The sequence below is a fragment of the Eucyclogobius newberryi genome, unplaced genomic scaffold (assembly GCF_026437365.1).
Source record: "Eucyclogobius newberryi isolate DKJ021-1_F unplaced genomic scaffold, fEucNew1.0.hap1 SCAF_18, whole genome shotgun sequence".
Lineage (NCBI taxonomy): Eukaryota > Metazoa > Chordata > Actinopteri > Gobiiformes > Gobiidae > Eucyclogobius > Eucyclogobius newberryi.
In genome coordinates, this window is record NW_027315812.1 from 33,609,602 (window position 1) to 33,631,567 (window position 21,966).

Genomic DNA, 21,966 nt, shown 5'->3' on the forward strand with positions numbered 1-21,966 from the left:
TTTAGTTTCAGGGGTTAAGTCTCACACAGTGGAGCTTTAGTTTCAGGGGTTAAGTCTCACACAGTGGAGCTTTAGTTTCAGGGGTTAAGTCTTACACAGTGATGCTTTAGTTTCAGGGGTTAAGTCTTACACAATGGGGCTTTAGTTGCAGGGGTTAAGTATTACACAGTGGAGCTTTAGTTTCAGGGGTTAAGTCTTACACAGTGGAGCTTTAGTTTCAGGGGTTAAGTCTTACACAGTGGAGCTTTAGTTTCAGGGGTTAAGTCTCACACAGTGATGCTTTAGTTTCAGGGGTTAAGTCTCACACAGTGGAGCTTTAGTTTCAGGGGTTAAGTCTCACACAGTGGAGCATTAGTTTCAGGGGTTAAGTCTTACACAGTGGAGCTTTAGTTTCAGGGGTTACGTCTTACACAGTGGAGCTTTAGTTTCAGGGGTTAAGTCTCACACAGTGATGCTTTAGTTTGATGTAAAAACAGGACTTACCGGTGAGTTTGTTGTGGCTCAGGACCAGCTGAGTGATATTGGACAAAGTGACTAGAACAAGAAAGAGCAAAGTGTGATTGGTTCATTGAATGTTCACCACAGGAACAGAAATAATATTTCTGTTCCTGTGGTGAACATTCAACGGCTTAATGGAATGTAGCATATTATGCAACATTCCATAAACTGTGTCCAGATTAAGCCGTTTATCGATAATTATAGACTTTTGTCACATTTTCCCACAATGACACAAGTGCATGAGCAAACACTGCCAAACTCAATGACCCGACACTGACAAGACAAATGGGAGTAAATAGTGTATTTATATGTAATAGGACAGTTTACACGCTTTTCTGTAATTATACATCCAATAACTAGTATATTCCTAATTATAACCATCAGCTCTTTTTGTTTAATGATCCTACAGAAACTTTGTGGAGAATATTACACATGTATTATTTATGTTGAATAATAATAAGCCTGTTTGTGCGGCGCATGCGCACTCCTGCCAGCAGCAGGGCTACTCTTCTGTCCTCAAACACACGCGCTGCTCTTGTCTTACACAGTCCCGGGACGTCCAGCATGTTGGAGATGCCCCGGTCACACATGTCCACCTCCGGGATGTTCTTGTCCCGACTTTCCTCCACGATCTTCTTCAGAGACTTGGACATTTTTCTGCAAAACCGACACGAGCTGCAGTTAAAGGGCTAAAACCGACACGCGCGCTTCAAAGTGACACTTCCGGCTGCCTAATTTAGGGAAGTTTACAAAGACTCAAGTACAAGACGCTGCTGTCCCGGTGTCCCACCCAAGCGGAAGTTTACACTGGAGACACATGTCCATAAAAGGACACATCACGCACGTCGCAGCGTCACGCAGAGAACACAGAGCAACAGTGCAGCGGCCATCTTGGAACTGTAAAAGGAGCCAAACAACCAGAGAAAATTAAGCAACGCTGCAGCGGCCATCTTGGAACTGTAAGAGGAGCCAGGAGCCTTTGTGACTCCGTTTGATTATGAATATGTATTCAAGTTTCCTGGCTAAATAACCTACTCACAATCCTTCAATTGTATGTATGCCAAAAACCCACATTCCTTATTTTCCTTAAAGCGTTGTGGGTGTACATAAAGTATCAATTCAAGCTCTGACAATCTAAAACCCAATTTGAGTGTGTATGTATGTATGATATTTCTGCATTCTAGTTTTATTTTGTTAACTCTGGGATTGTGTCTGATTCACACCCACGGCCTAATCACATGATCAGACGTTATCAGCTCAAAAATAGAATCATTATAATCATAAACACTTTTTATTTGTAATGTATCAAAGGAAACATGCACTAACCGCCCAAAATAACAAGATTACACCAGTTTTTAGGTGAGTTGGAGCTTTTAAGTCTTAGATTAGTCAATAAGTTGAAGTAAATTGTTACAACAAAAAGTGATGTTTCTGTTTGATAGAACCAGTAGGTGCTTTCTGCCTCACACATGGAGCCACTAACCAAGCGAGCAGCGTGATCAGGGGCGCTGCATTCCATTAGGCATACCAGGCAATTGCCTGGGGCCCCAGGCCACTAGGGGGCCCCCGCGAAGCCGGCCGTGCGCTTGATATATGGATTATTTCTGTTTTTTATTTATTTTATTTTTTATAATTATTATTCTATTATTTATATGTTCAAAATATGTGTTCATGTTCTAATATTTTGAATTTAAAAAAAGGTTTTATTTCATACATTTAGCGTCGGCGTCAGATTTTTTTGCCTAACATAAGGGTGATGAACACTGGTTGGTAGGGCCCCCTAAGAATTTCTGCCTAGGGCCCCCACACTCCCTAGAATCGCCCCTGAGCGTGATTATGAGTGACACAAGGATCACCTCAGGGCACGCATGTCCACACCGTGACCACGCCCTTTTTAGGGCCTAGGACGTGACTATGTATGAAGTAAAACGCACAACAATTTCGTGCTTTACATGACAGGAAAAGATGCATTCAAATCTCAACACTAAGAGATACAAACATAAAGAACAAGAAGAATTCTTATGACATTAATAAAATACTAATAATACGGTTAGTAAAGTAAAATAAAGCACAACTTGCCTTAGCAAAGGGCTGACGTGCACAGACATAACCTTTGACCCTACTTGTGCTGGATTGAAATCTAATATTTCAGAATTATTCTTATTTTGATTGTTTCTTTTCTCCTGCTGCTCTTGACCTGTGCAACACTGGGATTCTGACTGTGGGACAGATAAAGGGTCCACAGTCTGAACATGGCCCCTGAGGCTGGATGATCTGACCAGGAGAATGTCCCCTCTAGTGTGCTATATACCAGGGGCCCCACTGCAGGGAACAGTGAGCACAAGCCTGCCCCCACAGGCAGAAGAAGGAACTACAAACATAAAAGAAACTACTCACTCAAAACTGCATTAGTTCATAACAGTATCACTCCCTCTGTCTCATCCTCTGTCTCTGTCTGTGTCCATTTGACTTCAGTCACATCAGTCCTAGTGTCGCTGTGATTATCACGTGGTGTCGTCCCTCATTCGTCCAGGAAACAGAGTCCAGATGTCCAGAATCTTTTCCTACAATGATCAGATGTTTGGTGTGGGAAACACGGCCACCAGGGGGCAGCAGAGCAGAGACATGAGTCTGTGTGGGCCAGACACAGACACGAGCAAGAGCCACACGTGAGGACAGCAAGTCCGCGACTCCAGCACCGGACACAGAACCGGACCCGGCACCGGGCACAGCACCGGACACAGCACCGGGCACAGCACCGGACACAGAACCGGACCCGGCACCGGGCACAGCACCGGACACAGCACCGGACACAGAACCGGACCCGGCACCGGGCACAGAACCGGACACAGCACCGGACCCGGTGTGTGATGTCCCCGCAGTGATCCCGTGTCCCGTCTGTCCCGCGGCCGTGTGATGGAGCCTCTGCGGGTCCTGGAGCTCTACAGCGGGATCGGGGGAATGCACTTTGCTCTCAAAAGTAAGTCGTCCCCGCTCTGGGGTCTGTGTGGGTCTGTAGGGGTCTGTAGGGGGGTTGTGGGGGGCTGTGTGGGGGCTGTGTGGGGGCTGTGTGGGGGCTGTGTGGGGGCTGTGGGGTCTGTGAGGTCTGTGTGGGGGGCTGTGTGGGGGGCTGTGTGGGGTCTGTGGGGGGCTGTGTGGGGGTCTGTGGGGGTCTGTGTGGGGTCTGTAGGGGTCTGTGGGGTCTGTGTGGGGGCTGTGGGGGTCTGTAGGGGTCTGTGGGGTCTGTGTGGGGGCTGTGGGGGTCTGTGTGGGGGCTGTGGGGGGCTGTGGGGTCTGTGAGGTCTGTGTGGGGGGCTGTGGGGGCTGTGTGGGGGTCTGTGTGGGGGCTGTGGGGGTCTGTAGGGGTCTGTGGGGTCTGTGTGGGGGCTGTGGGGGTCTGTGTGGGGGCTGTGGGGTCTGTGAGGTCTGTGTGGGGGGCTGTGGGGGCTGTGTGGGGGTCTGTGTGGGGGGCTGTGGGGGCTGTGTGGGGGTCTGTAGGGGGCTGTGGGGGCTGTGGGGGGTCTGTAGGGGTCTGTGGGGGGCTGTGTGGGGGTCTGTGGGGGTCTGTGTGGGGTCTGTAGGGGTCTGTGGGGGCTGTGGGGGGTCTGTGGGGGGCTGTGTGGGGTCTGTAGGGGGCTGTGGGGGGTCTGTAGGGGTCTGTAGGGGTCTGTGGGGGGCTGTGTGGGGGGTCTGTGTGGGGGGTCTGTGTGGGGGCTGTGTGGGGGTCTGTGGGGGGCTGTGGGGGGCTGTGGGGTCTGTGAGGTCTGTGTGGGGGGCTGTGGGGGCTGTGTGGGGGTCTGTGTGGGGGGCTGTGGGGGCTGTGTGGGGGTCTGTAGGGGTCTGTGGGGGGCTGTGTGGGGGTCTGTGGGGGGTCTGTGGGGGTCTGTAGGGGGCTGTGGGGGGCTGTGTGGGGGCTGTGTGGGGGGTGTGGGGGTCTGTGTGGGGGGGCTGTGGGGGTCTGTGTGGGGGTCTGTGGGGGGGCTGTGGGGTCTGTGTGGGGTCTGTGGGGGGCTGTGGGGTCTGTGGGGGTCTGTGTGGGGGGCTGTTGGGTCTGTGTGGGGTGCTGTGGGGGGGCTGTGGGGGTCTGTGTGGGGGTCTGTGGGGGGGCTGTGGGGTCTGTGTGGGGTCTGTGGGGGGCTGTGGGGGTCTGTGTGGGGGGCTGTGGGGTCTGTGGGGGGCTGTGGGGGTCTGTGTGGGGGGCTCTGGGGTCTGTGGGGGGCTGTGGGGTCTGTGGTGGGGTCTGTGTGGGTCTGTGTGGGGGGCTGTGGGGGGTCTGTGTGGGGTCTGTGGGGGGCTGTGGGGGGGCTGTGGGGTCTGTGGGGGGCTGTGTGGGGTCTGTGGGGGGCTGTGGGGGTCTGTGTGGGGGTCTGTGGGGGGGCTGTGGGGTCTGTGTGGGGGGCTGTGGGGTCTGTGGGGTCTGTGTGGGGGTCTGTGGGGGGGCTGTGGGGTCTGTGGGGGGCTGTGGGGGGCTGTGTGGGGGTCTGCGGGGGCTGTGGGGTCTGTGGGGGGCTGTGTGGGGGGCTGTGGGGGGCTGTGTAGGGGGCTGTGGGGGCTGTGGGGTCTGTGGGGGGCTGTGGGGTCTGTGGGGGCTGTGGGGTCTGTGGGGTCTGTGGGGTCTGTGGGGGTCTGTGGGGTCTGTGGGGGGCTGTGGGGTCTGTGGGGGGCTGTGGGGTCTGTGGGGTCTGTGGGGGGCTGTGGGGTCTGTGGGGTCTGTGGGGGGCTGTGGGGGCTGTGGGGTCTGTGGGGGCTGTGGGGGGGCTGTGGGGTCTGTGGGGGCTGTGGGGTCTGTGGGGGGCTGTGGGGGCTGTGGGGGCTGTGGGGGGCTGTGGGGGCTGTGGGGGGCTGTGGGGTCTGTGGGGGCTGTGGGGGCTGTGGGGTCTGTGGGGTCTGTGGGGGCTGTGGGGGCTGTGGGGTCTGTGGGGTCTGTGGGGGCTGTGGGGTCTGTGGGGGCTGTGGGGGCTGTGGGGTCTGTTTGTAGTATTTAGTTAGTTAGTATTTGGGAATGAAAGTGTCCCACTTTTGTCCCACATATTTGTACCTCCCAAAAAATCTGCATTGATGTTTGTAAAAGTAACACTAACTTCAGCTTGTCTTTGGGGTCTTTTCGTTCCCTTATGTGAAGCAGATTAAGAGCTTTTCTTCTTCTTCTTTAATGTTTGAAAAGTGTACATAGCATGATATGGAACCTGTGTGTGTTCTCACCTGGAGTGCTCTTGCTGTGTTCAGGCTGTGGCGTCCCTGCTCAGGTGGTGACTGCTGTGGACATCAACACCACCGCCAACCACATCTACCACCACAACTTCTCCTCCACCGCTCTGTGGAGCAAGTCCATCGAGGTGAGAACACCTCACACACAGACCTGACCCTGTCCATCCAGACCTCTGTAGTCATCAAGTCCTCCCCCACCTCAAGTCCCTCACCTCCCCCCTGCTGGACCCCCCCTGCTGGACCCCCCCTGCTGGACCCCCCCTGCTGGACCCCCTGGCTCTCCACTTCACCTGCAGCACCTGGACTCCCCGGGAACCTACGTCAGCTCTGCATCAACACCACCTCCTGCTCTGCTCCAGGACAAGCTCTCCCAGCTCAATGTGCCTGACTCCACCTGCAGGGGGAGCACTGACTCCACCTGCAGGTGGAGGAGCACTGACTCCACCTGCAGGGGGAGCACTGACTCCACCTGCAGGGGGAACACTGACTCCACCTGCAGGGGGAGCACTGCTGCACCTCCAGCCACAACTCCGTAAAACTTAATTAAGTTTGCAGACGACACCACCCTCATCACCATGACGACACCGCCCTCATCACCATGACGACACCGCCCTCATCACCATGACGACACCACCTTCATCACCATGACGACACCACCCTCATCACCATGACGACACCACCCTCATCACCATGACGACACCGCCCTCATCACCATGACGACACCGCCCTCATCACCATGACGACACCGCCCTCATCACCATGACGACACCGCCCTCATCACCATGATGACACCACCTTCATCACCATGACGACACCACCCTCATCACCATGACGACACCGCCCTCATCACCATGACGACACCGCCCTCATCACCATGACGACACCGCCCTCATCACCATGACGACACCGCCCTCATCACCATGACGACACCACCCTCATCACCATGACGACACCACCCTCATGGGGCTCATGTTGGACGGGGATGAGTCTGTTACAGGAGGTGGAGCGGCTGGTGCAGCAGGAACAACCTGGAGTTCAACACCAGAAGACAGTGGAGATGATCGTGGACTTCACCCCCCCTCACCATCACAGACTCCTCCATCTCCACCGTGGACTCCTCCACCTCCTCTGCACCACCATCACCAGGACCTCAAGTGGGAGGAGCCACCATCAGCTCCTCAAGAAGAACCAGCAGAGGATGTACTTCCTGCAGCAGCTGAGGAAAGACAAGCTGCCAGTGGAGATGATGGTGCAGTTCTACACGGCCATCATTGAGTCCATCCTCACCTCCTCCATCACCTCCTCCATCACCTCCTCCATCACCTCCTCCATCACCTCCTCCATCACCTCCTCCATCTCCTCCTCCATCTCCTCCTCCATCACCTCCTCCATCACCTCCTCCATCATCACCTCCATCATCTCCATCACCTCCTCCATCACCTCCATCACCTCCTCCATCATCACCTCCATCACCACCTCCATCACCTCCTCCATCACCTCCATCACCACCTCCATCACCTCCTCCATCACCTCCTCCATCTCCTCCTCCATCTCCTCCTCCATCTCCTCCTCCATCACCTCCTCCATCACCTCCTCCATCACCTCCTCCATCTCCTCCTCCATCACCTCCTCCATCACCTCCTCCATCACAGTGTGGTACGCTGGAGCCACAGCCAGGGACAAACAGACTACAGCGCCCTCTGCTGAAGGTGATCGGCTGCAGACTTCCATCTCTGCAGGACCTGTACGTCTCCAGGACTCTGGGACGAGAGGCCACTCCCCTCAGGCAGGAGGCCACTCCCCTCAGGCAGGAGGCCACTCCCCTCAGGCAGGAGGCCACTCCCCTCAGGCAGGAGGCCACTCCCCTCAGGCAGGAGGCTACGGTCCATCCGGACCGGAACCTGCTCCATAAGAACAGTTTCTTTCCCTCTGCTTTTGGACTCATGAACACTTCTTAACCTGTTTCCACCCACCTATTTGGCCCTGTGCACAATGGTTGGACCCAAATGGCATTGCTTATTAAAAGAGGATCTTATGTTCCACATGCAAGTGTGATACATCATTAGAAAGTTTAGGCCTTCTAGTTTCTGCAGATGTGCACATGTCACACTGTCAGGGCTTCAGAACTTACACTACAGAGGCCCAAACATAAACAAAACATCCTTTTTTAGTCTCGCCTGAATATTGTCAATGTATAATGGTCCTGAGCATGACATACTTCATTGTGTGTTTATGCTGTTCACTGTACATGATGTTGTCATGACAACAACTGTGTAAAGTTTCAGATCTCTAGGAACAGGCATTTTGGTGCTTTGACCTTTTTGTATCAAAAAGTATATTCGGAACAAGTGATCCAAATATGTGCCAACTGTGCCAAACTGTTTTATTACAATTGTATTTCCTCTACAGTGTTCAGAATAAGCGGTATCGCAAAATGCGACGCAATTTCTCTCAAATGCGATGCGTTCATCAGAAAAAGTGTGTTTGTGTCGCAGCTTTTGCGATACAAAAATGTGTGTCAATTGTAAAACAAAAGCACCTAAAAGTACTGATCACTCGTCAATCGATCGTCCACAACAGCATGACACATGTAGGACGCTGTGTGGACATGACACATGTAGGACGCTGTGTGGACATGACACATGTAGGACGCTGCGTGGACATGACACATGTAGGACGCTGTGTGGACATGACACATGTAGGACGCTGCGTGGACATGACACATGTAGGACGCTGTGTTGACATGACACATGTAGGACGCTGTGTGGACATGACACATGTAGGACGCTGTGTGGACATGACACATGTAGGACACTGTTTGGACATGACACATGTAGGACGCTGTAGGACACTGTGTGGACATGACACATGTAGGACACTGTGTGGACATGACATGTAGGACACTGTGTGGACATGACACATGTAGGACGCTGTGTGGACATGACACATGTAGGACGCTGTGTGGACATGACACATGTAGGACACTGTGGACATGACACATGTAGGACGCTGCGTGGACATGACACATGTAGGACACTGTGTGGACATGACACATGTAAGACACTGTGTGGACATGACACATGTAGGACGCTGTAGGACACTGTGTGGACATGACACATGTAGGACACTGTGTGGACATGACACATGTAGGACGCTGTGTTGACATGACACATGTAGGACGCTGTGTGGACATGACACATGTAGGACGCTGTAGGACACTGTGTGGACATGACACATGTAGGACGCTGTGTGGACATGACACATGTAGGACGCTGTGTGGACATGACACATGTAGGACACTGTGGACATGACACATGTAGGACACTGTGGACATGACACATGTAGGACGCTGCGTGGACATGACACATGTAGGACACTGTGTGGACATGACACATGTAGGACACTCTGTGGACATGACACATGTAGGATGCTGTAGGACACTGTGTGGACATGACACATGTAGGACACTGTGTGGACATGACACATGTAGGACGCTGTGTTGACATGACACATGTAGGACGCTGTGTGGACATGACACATGTAGGACGCTGTGTGGACATAACACATGTAGGACGCTGTAGGACACTGTGTCGACATGACACATGTAGGACGCTGTGTGGACATGACACATGTAGGACGCTGTGTGGACATGACACATGTAGGACACTGTGTGGACATGACACATGTAGGACGCTGTAGGACACTGTGTGGACATGACACATGTAGGACGCTGTGTGGACATGACACATGTAGGACGCTGTGTGGACATGACACATGTAGGACACTGTGTGGACATGACATGTAGGACACTGTGTGGACATGACACATGTAGGACGCTGTGTGGACATGACACATGTAGGACGCTGTGTGGACATGACACATGTAGGACACTGTGTGGACATGACACATGTAGGACGCTGTGTGGACATGACACATGTAGGACGCTGTGTGGACATGACACATGTAGGACGTCTGAAAGTGGGAGGAGCCACGTGCTGTAAAGTTAGTGTCACAGATTCAGACTCTCAGGTCAATAACTCCTAAACACAAAAGTCTTTGCAGATCATTCACAGCCAAAATATTCATATTTACACTGCAGTGACACAACCTGGTTTTTAACAATCAGATGCGTATTTTGGGCTCAGCCAATCACACGGCTCCGAATGTGCAGAGCCGAGACGAAGTACTTAGGGACCGTCAACAAATAGCAAAATGAAAAATGGAAACGTTTTATAGCTGGAATGGAAGGTGAAATAGAGCGGTACAATTTGAATAACTCATAAAATACACCATGATGGTCGCCACAGCAACCTTTATTTTTCCATCAGAAGCTTAAGACATATTTTTTGTGAGTGTAAAGACAATTAATATGTAAATGAGACTCCTGCAAATAGTCATCTGATTGATGATGATATGGAAGAAAGTTGTAAATAAGTTAATCTAACTTGGTGTTAATTAATTTGTTCAACAACTAATTTTATTTGCAAGTTTTCTGGATTTTTAAAAAAAAAATGTTTAAAAGTTCATTTGTTAGGAGTTTTTTTTTTTTAAATAGAATGTTTACAAATACATTTGAAATAAATAATCTTGTTACATCAATAGAAAATATTGATTGTTAGTCACTTTCGTGTTTTGCTATGCAATTATCAAATTGCTATACAAATTTGAAAAAATGAATGGATTGTTTAGCAGCTGCTGCTGCACAAGTAAAAATCCTTAATCTGAACCCTGCTCTATGATCATAAAACATGCGTTTTGATGTTTTGAGGGCCACTAATACCCATTATAACTGCTAAAAACAATGTATGTGAAAATGTGTAAACATGAGATTTCCCATATCAAGGTGAAACATTATATTTTTATTTTATTTTTGTATTGGTATAATAATACATATATCTAACAAAATGCACGTCCAAAAGGCTAATAAAATCAGTAAACGTTATGCGTAAAATCTAGGTGCCTCCTGCGCAAAAATCTAGGCTCTTTACAGCCGTTACGCATGAGAGCAGAGACTATTCTGTGTGAATAAACCCGCCCACCATTCTAAAGCTATTCTTATTGGCTAGAATAATATGTCAATCAAAGTATCCTACGTCACTGTTAGCATTAGCTAAGGGTTAAAAACAAAGATGTATGCGTGCGTCGGAATCGGCGCATTTTTTCCCTCCTCCTTTTCACCCTGTCCTAACCCTGTCCTGACCCCGTCCTGACCCTGTCCTGACCCTGTCCTAACCCTGTCCTGACCCTGTCCTAACCCTGTCCTAACCCTGTCCTGACCCCGTCCTGACCCTGTCCTGACCCTGTCCTAACCCTGTCCTGACCCAGTCCTAACCCTGTCCTGACCCCGTCCTGACCCTGTCCTAACCCTGTCCTGACCCCGTCCTGACCCTGTCCTAACCCTGTCCTAACCCTGTCCTGACCCCGTCCTGACCCTGTCCTAACCCTGTCCTGACCCAGTCCTGACCCTGTCCTAACCCTGTCCTGACCCTGTCCTGACCCTGTCCTGACCCTGTCCTGACCCCGTCCTGACCCTGTCCTAACCCTGTCATGACCCTGTCCTGACCCTGTCCTAACCCTGTCCTGACCCCGTCCTGACCCTGTCCTAACCCTGTCCTAACCCTGTCCTGACCCTGTCCTAACCCTGTCCTAACCCTGTCCTGACCCTGTCCTGACCCTGTCCTAACCCTGTCCTGATCCTGTCCTGACCCTGTCCTGACCCCGTCCTGACCCTGTCCTAACCCTGTCCTAACCCTGTCCTGACCCCGTCCTGACCCTGTCCTAACCCTGTCCTGACCCAGTCCTGACCCTGTCCTAACCCTGTCCTGACCCTGTCCTGACCCTGTCCTAACCCTGTCATGACCCTGTCCTGACCCTGTCCTAACCCTGTCATGACCCTGTCCTGACCCTGTCCTGACCCTGTCCTAACCCTGTCCTGACCCTGTTCTGACCCTGTCCTAACCCTGTCCTGACCCTGTCCTGACCCTGTCCTGATCCCGTCCTGACCCTGTCCTGACCCTGTCCTGACCCTGTCCTGACCCCGTCCTAACCCTGTCATGACCCTGTCCTAACCCTGTCCTGACCCCGTCCTGACCCCGTCCTAACCCCGTCCTAACCCTGTCCTGACCCTGTCCTAACCCTGTCCTAACCCTGTCCTAACCCTGTCCTGACCCTGTCCTGACTCTGTCCTAACCCTGTCCTGACCCCGTCCTGACCCTGTCCTGACCCTGTCCTAACCCTGTCCTAACCCTGTCCTGACCCTGTCCTGACCCTGTCCTAACCCTGTCCTAACCCTGTCCTAACCCTGTCCTAACCCTGTCCTAACCCCGTCCTAACCCTGTCCTGACCCTGTCCTAACCCTGTCCTAACCCTGTCCTAACCCTGTCCTGACCCTGTCCTGACTCTGTCCTAACCCTGTCCTGACCCCGTCCTGACCCTGTCCTGACCCTGTCCTGACCCTGTCCTAACCCTGTCCTAACCCTGTCCTGACCCTGTCCTAACCCTGTCCTAACCCTGTCCTGACCCTGTCCTAACCCTGTCCTAACCCTGTCCTGACCCTGTCCTAACCCTGTCCTAACCCTGTCCTAACCCTGTCCTGACCCTGTCCTAACCCTGTCCTGATCCCGTCCATAGTAAAATATAGTAAAATAAAGCTGCTGGTTGTGACGAGTGTTACTAGTCAAATATTCAGATGATATGTATCGACTGTCGTGGGTAAATTAGCCTGATGGGGAAACATTCAAAAGTATCCTCTTGTCTCCTCAGGGAATACCACTTGAAGACTTCAACAAACTTTCCATTGACATGATTGTGATGAGCCCGCCCTGCCAGCCCTTCACCAGGTGCTGCTCCACCTGCTCCACCTGCTCCATCAGAAGGTGCTCCTCCTGTGTGATGCTCACACTCTTCTCTGCAGGTTGGGCTTGAAACGTGATGTGGTCGACCAACGGACCAAGAGTTTTCTGTACGTCCTGGGGCTTCTGCCAAAGTAAGAACCCTAAGAACCTGTATTTGTCTCATGCCGGCTGTAATTGTGTTCTCTTTTAGTTTGTTCTTGTCATATCGCTAGTGTTTGTTTTGAATAATTGCATAAATGTGGCTAGGCTGACCCCTGTTCCTCGCTACATCCTTCTGGAGAATGTCAAAGGATTTGAGGAGTCCTGTGCCAGGTCAGACTCCAGGACAAACTACATATTTCTGTGCATCTGAAATAGAAAAACTATTACTTATTCACCATCAATTATTTGTATTTCCAATAGGAATCAACTGGTGAAAACCCTGACCGAATGTGGATATTGTTTTAAAGAGATGATGGTGTCACCCACGAGTGTAAGAGCTTTATTCACCTGCTGTCATGGGATCCAAACGTGTTGTGGGTTTGACAAGAACGTTTGTGTCAATGGGAAAGTATTTTATTATTATAGAAAGTCTGTATCCTTATCGTAACATTCAAAGTGCAGCAGATTGGATTTTGAGACTTATCAGATGTTCCTGTTTCATTTTCAGTGTTCTAAATGGCTTTTATTGTTTTGTTTCTTTATAACACTGGCATAAGCTCTTGGGGTCTCATTTATATAAGAGTGTGTCCTGGAAACAATCATTTTATGTCCGCAAACAATAAAACTATGTATGAAACCTGCCCAGCACCTGCACATCCTCATGTCTGAGTCTCCGCCCTGAGCCCGCCCTGATATACCATATATGACTATGCAAATATAAGGACCAGAAAAGGAGGAAACTCTCTGAGATGGAGGTGGAGACACTAGTCTTCAAACACAAACCTTCACAAGGCGCTGCTCATCTGAGGGCGTGGCCTGTAGCGGCGTATTAAAAATAATACACAAAACTCTGGACCCACACGCAATGTGATGGTCAATGGAAACAAGATGTCTCCCCTCAATCAGTATCTGTCATAATACGAGCCTGATTGTGCCCAATATGATCAGACTGTAGCCTACACTGCCCCTCGTGATCAGACTGTAGCCTACACTGCCCCTCGTGATCAGACTGTAGCCTACACTGCCCCTCGTGATCAGACTGTAGCCTACACTGCCCCGTGTGATCAGACTGTAGCCTACACTGCCCCGTGTGATCAGACTGTAGCCTACACTGCCCCGTGTGATCAGACTGTAGCCTACACTGCCCCGTGTGATCAGACTGTAGTCTACACTACCCCGTGTGATCAGACTGTAGCCTACACTGCCCCTCGTGATCAGACTGTAGCCTACACTACCCCGTGTGATCAGACTGTAGCCTACACTGCCCCGCGTGATCAGACTGTAGCCTACACTACCCCGTGTGATCAGACTGTAGCCTACACTGCCCCTTGTGATCAGACTGTAGCCTACACTTCCCCGTGTGATCAGACTGTAGCCTACACTACCCCTTGTGATCAGACTGTAGCCTACACTTCCCTGTTTGATCAGACTGTAGCCTACACTACCCCTTGTGATCAGACTGTAGCCTACACTACCCCTTGTGATCAGACTGTAGCCTACACTTCCCCGTGTGATCAGACTGTAGCCTACACTGCCCCGCGTGATCAGACTGTAGCCTACACTGCCCCGCGTGATCAGACTGTAGCCTACACTGCCCCTTGTGATCAGACTGTAGCCTACACTGCCCCATGTGATCAGACTGTAGCCTACACATCCCCGTGTGATCAGACTGTAGCCTACACTGCCCTGCGTGATCAGACTGTAGCCTACACTGCCCCGTGTGATCAGACTGTAGCCTACACTGCCCTGCGTGATCAGACTGTAGCCTACACTGCCCCGTGTGATCAGACTGTAGCCTACACTACCCCGTGTGATCAGACTGTAGCCTACACTGCCCCTCGTGATCAGACTGTAGCCTACACTATGCCGTGTGATCAGACTGTAGCCTACCCTCCCCCTCGTGATCAGACTGTAGCCTACACTGCCCCGTGTGATCAGACTGTAGCCTACACTGCACCTTGTGATCAGACTGTAGTCTACACTTCCCCGCGTGATCAGACTGTAGCCTACACTTCCCCGTGTGATCAGACTGTAGCCTACACTGCCCCGCGTGATCAGACTGTAGCCTACACTGCCCCGTGTGATCAGACTGTAGCCTACACTGCCCCGTGTGATCAGACTGTAGCCTACACTACCCCTTGTGATCAGACTGTAGCCTACACTTCCCCGTGTGATCAGACTGTAGCCTACACTTCCCCGTGTGATCAGACTGTAGCCTACACTACCCCTTGTGATCAGACTGTAGCCTACACTTCCCCGTGTGATCAGACTGTAGCCTACACTTCCCCGTGTGATCAGACTGTAGCCTACACTGCCCCGCGTGATCAGACTGTAGCCTACACTTCCCTGTGTGATCAGACTGTAGCCTACACTGCCCCGTGTGATCAGACTGTAGCCTACACTGCCCCGTGTGATCAGACTGTAGCCTACACTGCCCCGTGTGATCAGACTGTAGCCTACACTGCCCCGTGTGGCTCAGAGACGGGAGGGCATCTGAGCAATGATGGTGGTGAGTGTGTGATGTCCACCTGAAGGGTCCTTACACCTGAAGGGTCCTTACACCTGAAGGGTCTGTACACCTGAAGGGTCTGTACACCTGAAGGGTCTGCACACCTGAAGGGTCTGTACACCTGAAGGGTCTGCACACCTGAAGGGTCTGCACACCTGAAGGGTCTGCACACCTGAAGGGTCTGCACACTTGAAGGGTCTGTCCCCATGTGACAGACCTTCACAAAGATCATAAAACACATTTTACTGTTGGTTTTACTGTATTAACTTGTTTGTTGATGGTCCATTTCACCCTCCGGCCATGTGTGGCGCTGTTTCACCTCTTCACAAACTTTGCGTAGCTTCTACACAAGCTCCAGAGTTTGTGTGGAAGTTGTTGTTTTTTTATACACCCCACACCTTGAGTGAAGTCTTGGTTTTGTGCGTCCCGGGCTTTATAAATGAGGCCCCAGGGCATTAACCAGAGGAGACTGTGGTCAAAGGGTTGTATCATCCAGAGGCAAAGAAAAGATGGAACACACTGAAGACAAATGATCTTATGCCTTTTTATTTGTATTGTAAATAATCCCTGTTTTCTCTGTAAAGTCTCTTAAGGGCCACAGTTCGTACCTGTAAATGCTCTGGGGCTGTGCAGTCGCTGGTTCCACTGCGCCATTGTTTTACTTTATTAGTGTTATCTTTTTAGATTTTAACTTGGTTAAATGTTTATTATTACACAAATGCTTTTGTAACTTTAAAGAAAAGAATACTTTATGCTCAGTACATACAACATACATCAACTCTGTCCTTTTACATTTGGGTCCAGGTTGGCGTCCCAAACTCTCGACTTCGTTATTTCCTCATGGCCAAGCGCTCAGACCAAGGCTTCAGCGCAGACTTCCATTCAAAGGTCCGACACGGCTGTTTATTCGATTCATGTTGTGCATTAAGTTTAATATTGATCATTTCAGATTTTAGACGTTTTTTCTGGCCACGCTGTTCTGGACGTTCTGAGTCCTCACACGCCAGAGGTGAGTGAGAAGTGACCTCACTTTACCATAAAAAAGTACTACACATTAAAATAAACAAAATGAGTTGTATCATCCGCCACCTTCACGTGGTGGAGGGGTTTAAACGCCTGAATGAGCCCAGGAGCTATGATGTTGGGGGCTTCATGCCCCTGGTAGGGTCTCAAGGCAATCAGGTCCTAGGTGACGGGTCAGACCAAGAGTGGTTCAGAAGTCCCTTACGTTACGTCGTCCCACCCTGGAGCCAGGCCTGGGGTGGGCACTTGACTGCAAGCGTCTGGTGACTGGGTCATTCCCCACAGGGCCCGGCCGGGCACAGGCCAAAGGAGCAATGTGGTACTGTCCTCCCGTGTACCCACCACCTGCAGGAGGATGCAGTAAGGGGTCGGTTTAGAGATATCTGGGCGGCAGTCGATGGTAAGGACCTTGACGACCTGGAAATGGAACGTCACCTCACAGGGGAGGAAAGATCCTGAGCTGGTGTGGGAGTTTGAGGGGTGCCTCACCTCCATGCACAGCCCAGCCGCCATGTGTTGGAGTGCACCCTAGTGAATGGGGTGAAGAGGGTCGCGTCCCTTCGCCTTCGGGTGGGGGACAGGTCTCTCACTGTTGTGGCGGCCGACGGGCCGAACAGCAGTGCAGAGTACCCGGCCTTCTTGGAGTGGACATTGCACCGACTGGGGACAGTGTTGTTCTACTGGGGGACTTCAACGCCCACGTGGGCAATGACAGTGACACCTGGAGAGGGGTGATCGGGAAGAACGGCTTCCCCGATCTGAACCCGAGCGGTGTTCAGTTATTGGACTTCTGTGCTAGCCACGGATTGTCCATAACGAACACCATGTTCAAGCACAAGGTCCATCAGTGCACATGGCACCAGGACACAGGCCGGAGGTCAATGATCAACTTTGTTGTTGTGTCATCTGACCTCCGGCCGCGGAAGGATGATGGAAGGAATTATTTGAGAACCTCCTCAATTCTGCTGTCACTTCTTGCGAAGAGGAAGCAGAGACTGAGGACTTGGAGGTTGACTCTCAGGCATCACTCAAGTTGAGGTCACTGAGGTTTTCGGCGGACTCCTCAGTGGCGGGGCTCCTCAGTGGCGGGGCTCCTCAGTGGCGGGGCTCCTCAGTGGCGGGGCTCCTCTGGCAGTTCTCCTCAGTGGCGGGGCTCCTCAGTGGCGGGGCTCCTCAGTGGCGGGGCTCCTCTGGCAGGGCTCCTCAGTGGCGGGGCTCCTCAGTGGCGGGGCTCCTCAGTGGCGGGGCTCCTCAGTGGCGGGGCTCCTCAGTGGCGGGGCTCCTCTGGCAGGGCTCCTCAGTGGCGGGGCTCCTCAGTGGGGGGGCTCCTCAGTGGCGGGGCTCCTCTGGCAGGGCTCCTCAGTGGCGGGGCTCCTCAGTGGCGGGGCTCCTCAGTGGCGGGGCTCCTCAGTGGCGGGGCTCCTCAGTGGCGGGGCTCCTCAGTGGCGGGGCTCCTCAGTGGCGGGGCTCCTCAGTGGTGGGGCTCCTCAGTGGCGGGGCTCCTCTGGCAGGGCTCCTCAGTGGCGGGGCTCCTCAGTGGCGGGGCTCCTCAGTGGCGGGGCTCCTCTGGCGGGGCTCCTCAGTGGCGGGGCTCCTCAGTGGCGGGGCTCCTCAGTGGCGGGGCTCCTCAGTGGCGGGGCTCCTCAGTGGCGGGGCTCCTCAGTGGCGGGGCTCCTCAGTGGCGGGGCTCCTCTGGCAGGGCTCCTCAGTGGCGGGGCTCCTCAGTGGTGGGGCTCCTCAGTGGCGGGGCTCCTCAGTGGCGGGGCTCCTCAGTGGCGGGGCTCCAGGGATGGAGTACCTTTAAGTCTCTGGATGTTTAAATACAGCCGCACTGAACATCTTCAATCTTTTTAATGAATTTGTTTGGATTGTTGTTTGAATGGAGTTCATTTGAAGTAACAGTTCCCTTCCTTGTGTCCCGTGCCTGTCTCTCCACGCAGGCTGGACAGGAGCAGGGCGCGGTCCTGTACAAACTGGAGACGCCGGCACAAGTGCAGAGGAAGCAGGAGCAGAACACTGACCCGTCCATCAGGCAGATCCGGGACTACCTGGACCCAGACCCCGACTTAGATCTGGACCAGTACCTGCTCCCTCCCAAAACGCTGCTGCGGTACGCCAACATCCTGGATATAGTCCGGCCCAGCTGCAGGAGGTCCATCTGCTTTACCAAAGGGTTAGTATGGGCCAAAAGAATAAGTGAGTGACCAACCTGTTGGTCGATAGTGAGGTGTTTGAGATGTTTCATTTGGTTACATTCCTAAAACGCCAAATCCACATAACCCCTCCTGAGAGACAGACAATGGGCTCTGTGCACACCTGCACCTGTCCCGTACCTGTCCCGTACCTGTCCTGTAACCATGTCATTTGGTTACAAATGTAACTATAGGCCCATTTAGGCAAACTCAACAGGCCCTCGTCCAAGTCCGTGCTCATAAAGTAGACCTGGTCTATTTAAAGCCACTTTTGTGCAGGCCTCTAGCCCTGATGACATCCCTCAGTCAGAGCTGTCTGAACTACATGTGGGCCGTTCACTGTCTCATTGCAGTAATATTGCCGAACTGGGTCATAGCCCTCAAATAATCTACTATTTGTAGTTGGTTTAGAGGGATCTAAGCAACTTTCTCTGGCGACATTGGAATGTCACCTCGCTGGGGGAAATAAGCCTGAGCTGGTGCGGGAGTTTGAGCGGTACAGACAAGGCCTCACCTCCACGCACACTTTGGGCTCTGGAACCCATCTCCCCGACAGGGGCTGGATGACCTGCTGACCTCAACTGGGGAAGTCGTCGGACGATGGAAGGAATACTTTGAGGACCTCCTTAGTCCCACCGTCACGTCTTCTGAAGAGGAAGCAGAGACCGAGGACTCAGAGACTGACTCGTCCATCACCCAAGCTCAAGTCACTGAGGTTGTTACTCCTCAGTGGCTCCGGGGGTGGATGAGATCCGCCCTGAGGACCTAAAGTCTCTGGATGTTGTAGGACTGTCTTGGCTGACACGTCTCTGTAACATAGAGTGGTGGTCAGGGACAGTGCCTCTGGACTGGTGGTCCCTCTGGACTGGTGGTCCCTCTGGACTGGTGGTCCCTCTGGACAGGTGGTCCCTCTGGACTGGTGGTCCCTCTGGACTGGTGGTCCCTCTGGACAGGTGGTCCCTCTGGACTGGTGGTCCCTCTGGACTGGTGGTCCCTCTGGACAGGTGGTCCCTCTGGACTGGTGGTCCCTCTGGACAGGTGGTCCCTCTGGACTGGTGGTCCCTCTGGACAGGTGGTCCCTCTGGACTGGTGGTCCCTCTGGACAGGTGGTCCCTCTGGACTGGTGGTCCCTCTGGACAGGTGGTCCCTCTGGACAGGTGGTCCCTCTGGACTGGTGGTCCCTCTGGACTGGTGGTCCCTCTGGACTGGTGGTCCCTCTGTTGAAGAAGCGGGGGTTTGTTTCAACTACAGAGGGATTAAGTCGTGTGTCCCTCATTCGTCCAGGAGTGCTCCATTGTAGAAAAAGTCAACTGGACTGTTTTTAGAAAAACAAAGTTTTCACTCTTTTCCAAGAGACATTCTCAATCTGCGGATCAAGTTTGGGAACTCAGGTTTTATATCCTACTCTGTAAGACTTACACAGAGTAGGATGTAAAACCTGAGTTCCAAGACTCAATTCGTAGATTGAGAATGACTCTTGGAAAAGAGTCAAAACGAGTCCAGATGACTACAACTGAGTCGAAGTTGAAATGAGTTTTTCTGGGCGCTCACTTGGAGATGGAGTGAGGAGCTCTGAGTAGAACCGCTGCTCCTCCAACTGAGGTGGCTCGAGTATCAGTATAGTATTAATTGTATTTTTAGGAATTATTTGATTTCCTATTTAAGGTTTTTAATGTTTCCATTAGCATTAGCATTAGCATTGAGACACAAACAATTGCATCATCTTTAGATATTGATTATTTCAGCACGGCTCCAGAGAAAACGTCAAGGAATCCAGAGCGTTCAGGATTCATGAGCACACGAGGCCATTTTGATCCATATGTCACTTTTAAAAGGTTCTGGTTGTCACAGTACAAGGCAAAAAGAAATGAAAACTAGAAAAGCTCTATTCATGAATGAATAATTGGATTTTAAATAGCACCTTTTATAACACCCAAATCACACCAGAGTTTAAAAAAAAGACCTTTCTAAATCAACTGTGTCTCCAGGTATGGACGTTACGTAGAAGGGACTGGATCGGTCCTGCAGTCTTCTCCAGAGGCAGAGGTGAACTACAGGCTCACACCGTCATACTCAGTCAAACGTCTTCTGACCTGTGTGTGTGTGTGTGTGTGTGTTTGTTTGTTTGTTTGTTTGTTTGTTTGTTTTCTGCAGATGGAGGAGGTGTTCCGGGCCCTTCCGCAGCTGAGTGAGGAGCAGCAGCTGCAGCTCTTACACACTCTGGGCCTGAGATACTTCACTCCCAGAGAAGTGGCCAACATCATGGGCTTCCCCCAGAGCTTCGGTAAGAGCTGCACATCAAGTGTCTGTCTGAGAGCTTCATACTGCCCCCTGGTGCTGCCACTGAGAACATCCTCTGTGTGTGTGTTGCAGTGTTCCCAGAGGACGTCCCCGTGAAGCAGAGGTACAAGGTCCTGGGGAACAGTCTGAACGTGCTGGTTGTGTCCAAGCTGCTGGACATCCTCCTGTCAGAACCACTGACCCTCCACTGACCCCTCCTCTTTCATGCAGCTCATGTTTGACCTGGTTTCGGGGTCACAGCTCTGTAATGACTCCGCCCACATTCTTGGTGGTGTTTTCATTTATTTGACTTTATTATATATTCTTGACTTTGACCTTATTTGACCTCTGCCTCTGGCCTTCAAAATGCTCTTAAAAGTTATGTGTGTGTTTTTACACAGTTTGGAAAAATATTAACTCACCAATAAAACTGTTCAGTGCAATTTGTACCAAACTCTTTTGTAAATAACAGTTTAGCGGCTGCAGAGCCGTGAGTGGTCATGGTCCGAGCACAGGCTGCATATGTGCTGCTGCTTACACCACCTGCAGGGGGCAGCACGGTGAGTGTAGTGTCATGGTCCGAGCACAGGCTGCATATGTGCTGCTGCTTACACCACCTGCAGGGGGCAGCACGGTGAGTGTAGTGTCATGGTCCGAGCACAGGCTGCATATGTGCTGCTGCTTACACCACCTGCAGGGGGCAGCACGGTGAGTGTAGTGTCATGGTCCGAGCACAGGCTGCATATGTGCTGCTGCTTACACCACCTGCAGGGGGCAGCACGGTGAGTGTAGTGTCATGGTCCGAGCACAGGCTGCATATGTGCTGCTGCTTACACCACCTGCAGGGGGCAGCACGGTGAGTGTAGTGTCATGGTCCGAGCACAGGCTGCATATGTGCTGCTGCTTACACCACCTGCAGGGGGCAGCACGGTGAGTGTAGTGTCATGGTCCGAGCACAGGCTGCATATGTGCTGCTGCTTACACCACCTGCAGGGGGCAGCACGGTGAGTGTAGTGTCATGGTCCGAGCACAGGCTGCATATGTGCTGCTGCTTACACCACCTGCAGGGGGCAGCACGGTGAGTGTAGTGTCATGGTCCGAGCACAGGCTGCATATGTGCTGCTGCTTACACCACCTGCAGGGGGCAGCACGGTGAGTGTAGTGTCATGGTCCGAGCACAGGCTGCATATGTGCTGCTGCTTACACCACCTGCAGGGGGCAGCACGGTGAGTGTAGTGTCATGGTCCGAGCACAGGCTGCA

The 21,966-nt window shown here is 52.2% G+C and overlaps 2 protein-coding genes across 2 annotated transcripts in view; one reads left to right on the plus strand and one right to left on the minus strand.

Moving 5' to 3' along the window:
* The window catches only part of rsu1 (Ras suppressor protein 1), a 44,126-nt gene extending 42,930 nt beyond the window's left edge, over positions 1-1,196 (minus strand). The window contains exons 1-2 of the mRNA XM_072451233.1: positions 1,043-1,196; positions 484-534 (exon numbers count right to left, since the gene is read on the minus strand). Coding sequence (XP_072307334.1) covers positions 484-534; positions 1,043-1,151 — 160 coding nt within the window. The 5' untranslated portion in view covers positions 1,152-1,196. The remainder of the gene's footprint in view (positions 1-483; positions 535-1,042) is intronic.
* A 1,969-nt stretch (positions 1,197-3,165) lies between these two features.
* On the plus strand, positions 3,166-21,148 carry trdmt1 (tRNA aspartic acid methyltransferase 1). The gene is made up of 12 exons (XM_072450367.1): positions 3,166-3,478; positions 5,725-5,834; positions 12,469-12,545; positions 12,620-12,691; positions 12,807-12,872; positions 12,963-13,032; positions 16,015-16,098; positions 16,160-16,219; positions 18,174-18,406; positions 20,414-20,471; positions 20,580-20,709; positions 20,799-21,148. Exons 1-12 carry the CDS (start codon positions 3,415-3,417, stop codon positions 20,915-20,917), a joined length of 1,143 nt encoding a protein of 380 aa, XP_072306468.1. The 5' UTR covers positions 3,166-3,414; the 3' UTR covers positions 20,918-21,148.
* The last annotated feature ends 818 nt before the right edge of the window (positions 21,149-21,966 follow it).